At 36.6% G+C, this 12,194-nt stretch overlaps 1 protein-coding gene across 1 annotated transcript in view; it reads right to left on the bottom strand.

Annotated features, from left to right (window-relative positions):
* Positions 1-11,277, bottom strand: part of LOC144446613 (protein FAM53A-like) — a 69,647-nt gene extending 58,370 nt beyond the window's left edge. The window contains exons 1-4 of the mRNA XM_078136419.1: positions 11,226-11,277; positions 10,000-10,389; positions 9,511-9,571; positions 8,103-8,776 (exon numbers count right to left, since the gene is read on the bottom strand). Of these exons, the coding sequence (XP_077992545.1) occupies positions 8,103-8,776; positions 9,511-9,571; positions 10,000-10,074 (810 nt within the window). The 5' untranslated portion in view covers positions 10,075-10,389; positions 11,226-11,277. The remainder of the gene's footprint in view (positions 1-8,102; positions 8,777-9,510; positions 9,572-9,999; positions 10,390-11,225) is intronic.
* Between the last annotated feature and the right edge of the window lie 917 nt (positions 11,278-12,194).

The raw sequence follows: 12,194 nt of genomic DNA, 5'->3' as shown, positions 1-12,194 counted from the left end.
TACATTATATTAGTTTCATATTTGAGGAATTGAAATTTTCTTATTTTGTTGACTCTCAGTGTCACTACCAGAACTGCACACATCTTTCTAAGAACGAACATAGTACATTCCATTGGTTCATTTTGTTGACTAACACTAGCGTACAGAATCATCGTAAAAGTGTAACTCAACACTGCAATCATGTTTATCGCATAATCATGTCTGTCTTCCAATTGTGGCAACTTTTAAAGGTATTTCAGTGTTCAACAACCTGCAAACAATCATATGAATCTAGGTTGTATGACTTTTGTTACAAATACTGCTTTAAGTTGGCAGCTGTATGGGTCCTCCAGGTACACAACTTTACCTATGCTCTACAGTCACTCTGCATGATTAGTAGTCAATGGTTGGCCTCTCCACCCTTCCATTTACAGAAGAACGACATTCTCCCCTCACAATGTCTATGGGGTTCCTTTTTTAAACCAACAAAGACAATCTCTGAATGCCTAGTTTAAAAGGCAGCTGAATATACATGTACAAAGCAAACATGGGGAATAGAAATTGACTTACTAGGTGGACCTAACAAGCATCAAAATTGTTTGATAAATAAAGAGAAAAGCACTTCATTGCCATGGGTTGGCTTTAGGCATTTTGTTAAGTGTCTTCACCCAAAACTCATAAAACCTTAACTTTATAAAAGCATCATTACTCAAAAGACACCAGCCGAATTCAACTCCATCTAGACTACGCCCGGTACCCAGAATGATGATCATATACGTGGCAAGCCCAATCTGTAGGCTGAAGAGAACCGCTATTCCTCCAATGAATGGATGTTTAAAAAAAGGCAAGGCTAGCTGAAATTTCTTTGTGAACCACAAGAGGATAATCAACACTAATGTTGTGTTGTTGACAGAGGTATCAGTGCTAATGAATAAACAACACATGACCACAAAGTCCTGACGGTAGACTCCTTTGTGCATTGTTGATAAATTGTCCATACCTCTTCACATGAGAATTGAGATCCATTTCACTTCATTTGACAACAAATAAACAGAATGCTGAAGATTACCTGACACAGTGTTTGCATCACTCTAAGCTCTTCCAAATTACCATAAGAAGTGTAAGTGAAAATGGCCGTTTACTTTCACCTTTCCAGTACTTGTCAAAGTTTCACACTAATGATATTCAAAATTTAAGGTTACTTGTTCGTCACTTTGAATGAAAATAAAGTGTTTTTTGTACGGTAATCCAAAAAAATTGAAAAATTGTTGCCAAGACGTTGAATATTACTATTCAGATTACAATTAAGATTTAGGAATGAATAACGGTTGTTTGGTAAAGTGTATAGGAAAGTTTTGGAGAAGATATCATCAATGCGAGAACCAGGTATGGAATCAATGAAACTGGTATTTACTAGGTGGATAAGATGTGAGTGAGTGTGTGTATGTGTGTGTGTGTGTGTGTGTGTGTGTGTGTGTGTGTGTGTGTGTCACTTTGTGAACACATCAGGGAGTCTTAGTGTGTTGTACTCCAAACATAGATGTTTTTCATCTATCCGTAAGTACGTACTCCAAACATAGATGTTTTCCATCCAACTCAGTGATTCTATGCTTGGCAGATTCATATAATGACAATTGCTATTATAGTGTTTGTAGATTGGACAATAAGCTCACGTCTGCATTGAACTACTCGTTCCAGTCTTGCATTTTAACAATCCCTATAACATAAACAATGTTTTGCTGTTAATATCCTCTATTGTCACACATGTAACTTAACCTATCTGTTGACTTTCATTGCAATAGTGGGTCTCTGACATGCATACACATCATCACAAAAGTGACCAGCGCTGGAAGTAAACCCATGTGACACACATTGTTGATGAAATCTAATGCATCTACAGACAAGAAACATACACAACCGTTGTCGTTGTCGTTAACACAAGTTTCCAACTTTGACATAATCATGTAAGATTCAAAGGAACTGAGCTATTATTAGAAATGCACCAACACTTTTTAAAAAACGTTTCTACATTTTATAAAATACACCATAGTTAATTAACAACTAAGCTTTTAAATTTATAAATATTCCAATCAAATTTCTTTTCGATAACTTTTCAATGAATTTGAATCTTTTTTTTTTTTATAAAAGTGAGTCCAAACCTGATTATACCTGTGTTGAATTTTAAAACCAAATAGGACTTCATGACAAGAGATTCCAATTATTGTATTCTGTGCCAGGAGCTCTTGGTGTTGAACAGAGACAGTAGCATTATAAATCATGTTATCTTATAAATGACAGTTTCATTCATTTGTCTTTCATTTCTAAATGTTAACAGAAAACTAAAACTGAAGGTCTGGCATAGTGGTCATCAAACTGTTTAATGGGCCACTGGGGTTAAAAGGGTCGAACTATTTCTGTGGATGGATAATTAAATCTATTAATTTTTCATTCCTAACTCAGTTCTCTTTCAACCTATCAAAGCATAGTATAGCAGTTCATTAACATAACAATCAAGATTGTAACAAAATCTATACATGTATTGTTTTCATCTGAGACCTGTTTTCCAGTTTTTAAAAAAAGCAATTTCCCAAAACTGTCCATATATTTGCTTTAAATTGATAGATGGGTTTGTCTTTCAGCCATTATTTGTTTAAAAAAATAAGAATTTAGTAACTTATTTTTCTGTCAGACTGCCCCTGTTATGAATCTTAATAAGAAAAGCTCTGTGTATATCTCCTGCTGTTTGTTGTCTGCTGTGAATACATTTTGTACTTAGTCTAAGAAGGCTAGTAATCAGCACAGCACTGTAGTAAACCCTAGGAATGTCTTCTTTTTTTTTATACCTAGTCAGTCTCTGTGGAGAAGAGGCATGAAAATATGCTAGAAATGACTCACGTTTTTGTTCTTCTAGCTTTGCAGAAATCTCACCTCAAAGGCGTACATGTCTCTGCAGCCCACGCTTTACAATAACACATAATGTATTCAACTGTAGTCTAAGCTGTGCAATAACACATTCATACATACATGTACACAGTTACATTCTCTGTAGCCCAGGCTGTGCAATACAAAACATATCAATGTACATGTACATGTACATACAGTCTATGTGGCCATGGCTGGGCAATAACACACATAAGAACACATACACTCACTGAGGCCAAGGCTGTGCACTAATAACACACACATGTACAGTACACATATATGTGCTATTCAGTGTGTTATCCCTATAGTACAGAACCTATACAGATACAATTTCTATGTGTGGCAATGCTGTGCAATAACACATACATACATACATACATACATACATACATACATACATACATACATACATACATACATACATACATACATTCACCATGGACGCATGACTGCGTACATGCACTAACACACACAATTTAACTATGTGGCCATGGCTGCGCAATCTAACACACACATGTAGACATACAAATATTGCAATCATGTGGCACAGATGTACAATTTGTTACACTGTGTTGTCAGTGTGCACGGTCCATTGATTTCGATACCACCAACTCAAAAGTGATATCTGGCTGAACTGTAAACTCAAACACTCAAACAATATCTGACACCTTCACAAACTGTGTTGGTGACCATACATGTACATAGGGTGCCATCCCGAGTCTTTTCGCCAATACTCAAGGTTGAAATTCAAAAAGTGAAAAGTTTGCCTAATATTGAACCTATCACCTCCCATGCAATGAAAATAGAATACTCCAACAAAAGTAACTTACACTAACACGCATTGGATATGCAATAAGTAGGAAAGCTGCTTATTCAACAAAAAAGACCACAAATACTATCCATGGCTTTAAATTCACTTTGGAGATTTTCTATCTGACTTTTTTTTTTCATCAGTGCACAGCCATACAAGAAGTCTCAAAGTTAAACCCCATACATAATAAGCTCAGCTCTTGTAAAGTGGTTTTTAGATCAATATCCAAAGAATCCAACCTAACCAAGTGTCACACTAGCCAGAGATCAATAAACAGATTTGAGATGTGTTGACAAGTGTCTTTGCACCCTACGCAGGCTCAGTTACCCAGGATCCTCTGACTTCCATTGCGCCAAGATAGTCTGGGGATATGCTGTGAAAGTGATTCAGATGTAACATGGTGACTGTCACTGGACTTACAGTTTATCACATTGGCTGAAATGATTCCTAATTTCCTAATTTCCTAAAAAAAAAATGAGAATCATCTTCGTTTAGCAACAGTTGCTAATGTGTGATTTCACTACACAGATCATGTTGTGTGTCAGCCTTTCTGAGCAGCCATCTTGTTTTGATCACTTTCAAGTAACACATCATTCTCCCAGACTCGGGGGGGGGGGGGGGGGGGGGGGTGCGGCAAAAGTCAGAGGAGTCTGTGTAAACGGAGACTAACAACACCTCATCTTGTCTTTTACAATCAAATTGTTTATGGAAATTTTGCTTTCTTTTTCAGTTTGCAATGTTTGTACATGCATGGACACTAGCACAGCAAGTGGTTTAATAAAATCTCTGTTAGTTTGCATGTTTGGTTTGCAACACGTCCACACACATTGATTTATGGAAAAGCTAACCGTTTATTTTACAATTACAAGAAGGACTGATATAAATATGACGACTATGGGTAAGTAGGCAGGCATTCACCTTGGCCTTCGGCAAAACAAACAACAACACATTAATGACTTAAGAATTCAAACAAAGAGGTATTTCTACTTTCATTTCTCTGTTAAAGCCAGACACGCATGACCTCTTACCACATGTACATACCCATTCTAATTCCTTACATTGTGTGAGGTCACATAGTGTCATCTACTCTGTATGGTGATGTATGCATTTTTTTCCAATTTTTATTTTCTTTATTTCTTACCGTTCTGTGATATTAATATATGCAGAGTCTACCTGGAGTCCGAGGCTATAATTATGACGGTCTTTCGACCACAATTTTGTGGTTTCGAAAATAGGGTTGGTGGGTATGATTTTTTTCTTTTATCTTCGATGATCTGTTCAAATGCTCTCTTCATATTTACAGAGGTAAACAGAGATGTAGTTGCACTTTCTCTATGATACACACAAGATATCGTGTGGTACGCTGTATTCCATCAAGTTGTTTTGATCACGAGACAATGATGACTTCAAATCTCACTATTTCTCACGCGACTTTGTAAATTTTTTTGATTTTTCAAATATTTTTTTCAAATTACCTTTAAAAAAAGTTGCAGTAAAAAACTAGGTTAGGTAAGGTTACCAGAACCAAACAATTTTTTTTTTTTTTTTTGGGGGGGGGCTCTAATTAATGTACACCAGAAATTTTTAAGCATAACGAGATATTAATCTTCTATTTCTAAGTTCTCTCAGAAACTAATAATTCATAGTTCATAATTACACTCTAAATGAGAAACGCTTGAAGAGGTTCAAAATTAATTTCAAAGATTAATTTTAAAAATTAATTTCAAATAATTAATAAAAAATATAGTAAAATTTGGCCTCATATTTCTAATCAATGTAACTCCTTGATGTCAAATTTGGGTAACACATATATGTGCATGTCAATTTCTATTTAATAACTTGTCTATGTGTTAATGAATACAACACTAGCAATTTGGCTGTAGTAACAAATAATCATAACGCAAAAGTCCAAATTGTGATATTATTAATAATTGTACCATTGGTATACAACAAAACTTGAACATATCACAAAAGTACACTACCACGTTCCAAATACAGGCAAACTAAACAATACAAATTTTCCTTAATTGTGTTAAAAAATTACACAGTTTTAAATATCGCATTATTCAAAAAGAGAAACAGCTAACATCTAAAAAAAAAAAATATTTGATAGTGTACACTACTACCAGTACCTAGATTGATTTTCAATACAAATATTGCAATATATGCTGTCACTTTGTGTCAATTTGCACTGCATTACTGATTAAATGTAATTTTTTTAAATACATTTTGTAAAAATTTTCAAATTTTTTTTTCAATCATCTTGAAAAATGAATTCTTTTCAGTAAAATTTTAATTTGTAGCCAGGTGATACTTATAACCTGTATATAGATTGAGTTAAAACTTAAAAACATTATATTTTCTTTTCATTTTCACTACACCTCGAATTTTAGTATACGATTCACAATTGATACTACCTACCCTACAAATTTAATTCATTATTATTGAGGAACCAGGTAAATGTCATGTAAAGAGAGATGTCTAATTTTCAGCTAACAGGTTTCCACCCACTCAGCCTTTCTAGTTCTTGTCATATTAGCCTACATCTTAATCTCAATATTACATACTTGAATCAATCATCAGAAATGAGTTTTATGCGAGGACAGCTTTTAAAATCTTATGAAAAAAAATGGCGTCTTTTGTCATGTAATGTAACCTGAAACCAGCTTCCGTGAATAAAACTAAGTACCCAGCATCTCAAACACAATATGTATTTTCTGATTTTCAACACAATTAGGTACAGGCTAAGAAAATGATTGATACTATTACTATTCCACCTACAAAAGGGGCAATTAATTTTTTACTTGAAATGTTGGTGACTTCATTACATCTTAGGGATGGTTTTATCTATAACTATGCACCTAGGTTTATTGCCTATCAACAGTTATTCAAAGAAAATACATAAAAGCGACTCAAGGCTTGAATTTAACTTTTGGGCTGTGTAGTCAAATTTATCCAAGTGAACTGTTTCAGTTACAAATTTCCATTAGTCTAACAGACTACCGCATTGTAAGTACAGTAGTCCACTCTATATTTCCGTGGCTACTGCTCATTTTGAGCCCTGTATGTTTCCACTGCAGCTCATTTAAGAAAACAATGTCAACTCAATTAACAATCCAATCCAAGCCACTGTAGCAGTATTATGACAGGTAAAGCTGAGTAAAAGCCACCCGAGTAACACAACTTGTCTTACAATGTACTAGTATACTAGTATCACACACAAGTCAAATTAACGGATCTACCCACCATCAATCATCAGACCATGGGCCATAAACCGAAGCACTTTACTTCAATTGAAAAATACTGCCCTATTACTCTTACTCTTGTAATAAATTCTTTCTTGTCTACCCTTTAGGTAGGTTTTAGTCCAGTAGCAAAAGTAGAAATTCTCCCAGGACACATTTTCATAACTTACTGCCAGAGTGTATATTTATGAGAGCACAATTATAGCTATTAAGACAGCAGTGGGGCTGAACTGTATTGGTAATTAGTTCTCTGCTTGGCCAACTGCCATCAATGCAGCATACATGATGAATGAGTTTTAACAATATATATATTTTAAAAAAAAAATTAAATAGCACTACTTCTGGTTCAAATTGTGAACTTCAAGAAACTGTTAATAATTCCACATGCATATAGAATAATAACACCTACCAGTAGGACTGTGGTTGACATACATTCTCTGTGGTTTAATGTGTAATTATGTGGTACATTCCACAACCTGTGACAGCCACTTATTGTTTCTGGTCAGGACATTTTGTCTAAAGTGGTGCGATGACGCAATTTTTTTTTAAAAATTCTTAATAAACCTATCACGCAATCTACTTTATTTATGGCGGTTACTGTTCTTTTTATTCATTACTTCAGAGCAAGTGTGTATGTGGAGCAGATATCATTTGCTTGTTCATGATTGGCTCTGCAGTTGTCTTCACTGCAGTAGCAATTACTGTAGGGAGGGTTATTTTTGTGTGTCGTCCCCCCCCCCCCCACCCCCGAATCTGCAGACTGCATGGGCTGGACAAACACACACAAAAAAGATTGATGCAGGGGTGATGCACACGCTGACCAGAAACAATTCTTTCTCTTTTTTGGCCTTACACTAATAGGCTTTCTATTTAAAAAAAAAAAATTCCCAAATATTGATCGTGTATGCACACTATTGCTTTCTCTATCCAGCAAAGATTGATATCAACATCAGACATGTGTTCCCATGGCAACAGATTTTTATCATTATGATACAGGAAATGGGGTATTCAAACTGGATGATGACAGATGGATTTGGCATTAGCTGTAAGTAAATTTATCTGTACTTGCTATCTCACACTGACAAGGTGTAATGGCATAACTACATAAATGGCAACAAATGTATGACTTAGATGTTTTAGCCTACCTCTTTCATCTTCTCAAAATCTAAAGCTGGACGACCGATATCATCATCTCTTCTTCTTTTCAAGCCACCTTTACGATCCAGCACACAGGGCTGCGAACGACAACGCGGGAGTCCAAACTGTTTCCGTAACAAATCTGCGTTGTGGTTGACTGACGGAGTAGAGCTCTCAGAAATTCGATCTTCTGAGAGGGATAAACTGCGTACTTTCTGAACATGTGCATGTCTCATAGGGCTATTTTCAAACCATGGCGCAGTGTTGTCGAATGTAGCCGATGCAGGACGAGGCACTGGTGACTCTGGAGGGGTAGTAAATTCATTTATTCCAATTGGCAAGTTTGGCCCACAATGTGCAGCACTGACTGTCGTGAAATGCAACGGAGAATTACTTGCATGTTCCCTATGATACTTGGAACGTACAGGTTTCCATATACTAGATGCCTTTGGTTGCCATTTTGTCTTGGTATTCCCTGAGAGTTCCCCAGTAGAGCGTGATCGGCAGTGACGTTTATTGGGAGGGGCTGGTAGATTTTGACAAGCAGGGGTTACTGAAGCACCATGGCTCCCCTGCTGTTCACGATCCCCTTTGCCAACCAAAAGCTTATTGTTTCCTATTGTTTTGCAATCACATTCTGTGGTTGGGGCATTCACAACAAACACATTACCACCTTTATTCTCTGAAGAGAAAAGAATAGTGCTTTGATCATTAACATCTAAGATAAAATAAATAATTACACTCAACAACTATACACTTCAACATTTGATATGTTGATGCCTCAAGTGAAAGAGAGTTATAACAAAGCAACATTCAATTTGACCGATAGGACTGAGTTTGTGCATGACACGTTATAAATAACGAAGTATCTTTTGTTGTTTTGTCTAGCATCAAAACAAAACGACATACATAGCTTTGGAAGAGACGGGGGTGTCGGTCACTGTGTCCCATATACTAATCCCACCCTCATCTCATGTCATTTTAATGTCTTTTCAATAGATGGCAGTATCAAAAAGAAAATACATTTCTGTTCCAGAAATGCACAGCCAAATGTCTCACACCACTGGAGCAATGAAGTAATGAAACCATGAAACCATGAACTAGGCAGCTTATTCTTGTCTTGGTAACTTTAAAATAATGTCATCATAAATTACATTTTTGAATTGAACACTGGCAATCATTTATGCTGTAATCTTTACAGTGAAATATTGTGTGCAGGTAAATTTCAAAGTCAAGGTACACACTGTGCATGCTTAAAAAATACATTTTGGGATGAATTAGAAGTGGGATGAGTTGGCAGACGGACAAGTAGATATGGGACGAGGAACCGGCAACCTGAGAGACTACAGTTGGCAACATGGGTAGATTGTACAATAATTATAACATTTCATACATCAACACACTCATGTCACCTACCAAGTGATTTGACTGAGCCCAAATTCAGATACTTGACTTGACTTCGTGTTCGATATGGAATCTGTGGAAAGGAGAATTCAAGGTCGATCATTACAAAGAAGTACATGTACCACACTATAAATTGTCATCCCATTCTAAACTAAATGATCAAATAATGGCACAATCAATTTTAGCATATCAGAATTTGGCATCTAATAATTATACTTTTTCCCAACTTATAGTTTTTTGTGTAGTGCAAACAAATACCCCCAACAAACACACACACACACAGAGAGAGAGAGAGAGAGAGAGAGAGAGAGAGAGAGAGAGAGAGAGAGAGAGAGAGAGAGAGAGAGAGAGAGAGAGAGAGAGAGAGAGAGAGAGAGAGAGAGAGAGAGAGAGAGAGAGAGAGAGAGAGAGAGAGAGAGAGAGAGAGAGAGAGAGAGAGAGAGAGAGAGAGAGAGAGAGAGAGAGAGAGAGAGAGAGAGAGAACGAACCATATACACTTACTATCTGTTCATAAGTAGTTACTTTTGCATCTTCCAAAGACTGGTTTTGTAGCTTGTCTGTTATCAGTGTTACCATGCTATTTCACGGAAGTGAAATAAAATGATGCTGAGCCTCACCAAGCCTGAGGTCGATCACGGAGTAAACGTGGTATAAGCACTGACGTACGTCTAAATACCCATTCTTAACGATCACAACGTATTATTTTTATGGCCACCTCAAAATGTCTAAAATCTAGTTTTGCCGAAGTTTTACGTGGTTATGTTGCTTCTGCAGGCTTAGCTGGCCATTCAACAAACTCGATTTGTCACAGCCGTCCCTCTTGTCCAGCAACATCGACTCAATATTCACGTGCAGAAATTCCTGAGCTGGCAATCAAAGCAGCTAGGCACCCTGAAAAGCATTGGAGATATGTATAAACAGTATATGTTAATGAAAAGTTGCCAATGAACATGGTAATGATGAACGTCAATAGGGAATTCTTGTGTTAGGGAGAATATCGCCATAGTGACCGATTTCGGATAAAAACATGGTCACAACATGAGAAATATTGTCATGAAACTAGGGCAATCCTCCATACATATGTACTTGCGAGTATTTACGGATATCGCGCTCGTGTCGTTTGTTTTGTTTTCAATCCGTGAGCAAAGTTTCTGAAACCGACAATCAACTACAGCCATCAACAGAAACCTTGACAAATACTCCTTGTGCAAGAAAATTAACCCCGAGGTGCGTATGTATACCTTGATCGATAAAACCGTTCACTGCAGCCTAGCGCCTGCAGTATTTTTATGTAAATCACCATCGTGAAGGTACGAGTATGTACATAACCTGGCTCAAGAAATAAACACGGGTTCCATCGAAATCGGGCCCTTAAAATCAGCTACACTACTTCATTTTTTCAGAGAAACAAAGCGTTATGAAAAAAGGACACAATAGAATGAATGGTAAGTTTTCTGAATGACACTGAAATAACTGTTTCCAACGGCATTTTGGATATTTCGGTTTCGAAGACTGGGAAAGCACAGAAAATAGTGTATGCACGATCAATAAGCAATGCCGTGCAATATGCACACACGGACGACAGCTCACCGTTGACGCACGAAATTTTCCATATTATGGGGCCTACATGATACAGAATATAACCCAGCGTGTAAACATAGACATAAAGGTGTGAATTAGTGAAACATTATCTCAAAACATAGAAACATTTGAGGAGAAACCGTTACCTGACGGACTCCCCTCAGTTGTGCATGGCCACTCTAGAGGATTGCTCGACGATGACGACGATCGGTGTATTCAGAAATCATTCATTGAAGTGCTCCCTCTCTTGGACACAACTATTATTTTCGGAGGGGTTTCACTATACCAAAAAAGGCGATGGCGTTGTTTTATATAGCGAATTTGTCAATTACTAATACCCAGAACATATTTTAACAAATAATTTCATGATATATATATAGTTTCCTTATAATTTTTCATTAAAGTCTATCTAGAAGCAGGGTTATTGCAGATACGGCCAGTTTTATTGGTCACGAGAAACTCGACCTTGGATAGAGACTTTGACGTAACTGCTCGATGAACCAATCAGCAACTCCCAATCATAGGATTCGACAAGGGCAGGCTTGTCTGTCAGTGCATGGTCACAGTAAGCGACCAGCGTGATAAACACAAATAAACAGAAACAACAAACTGACGTTTCGCAGACACCATCGAATAAACGAAAAGTCGACACTGTATAGTTACTAATATTAGACAACGTTAATTTTATCGCTGTACTTGAAATTTCGTGGACGAATTATGTAAAACTAGTATTAATAATGTTTAAATTTGACGGAAGTTGTACGCCACTATCGAACTAGTATTGAAGCAATAAATGAATAGAAAAGGTAAATGCGCCGCACAGACGCCAAGAACGTGTTCGATCAATATAATTTCACGGCGGAGTATTTTTTATTGGTGAGCTTGCGTTGTGTGTATGAAATTAATTTATTATTGATGTTATCGGAGAATAAATTTAAGTGGTTGTCCCAGGAAAGATAAATATTTTCTTAAGAATTTCTTGTTAGAATTTGATTGAAAATAACTTTATTTTATTAATAACCCTATCAAATCTGACGGGGATGCTGAAATATAAAATAAAAACGTTAGAAAATAGCACTGGAGGGGGAGTGTGCTCTGCTTCGTCGGGGAGGGGG

The sequence above is a fragment of the Glandiceps talaboti genome, chromosome 15, assembly GCF_964340395.1.
Source record: "Glandiceps talaboti chromosome 15, keGlaTala1.1, whole genome shotgun sequence".
NCBI classification, from domain to species: Eukaryota; Metazoa; Hemichordata; class Enteropneusta; family Spengelidae; genus Glandiceps; species Glandiceps talaboti.
Note: the sequence above shows the minus strand (reverse complement) of the source record. Positions and strands in the feature narration are given on the sequence as shown.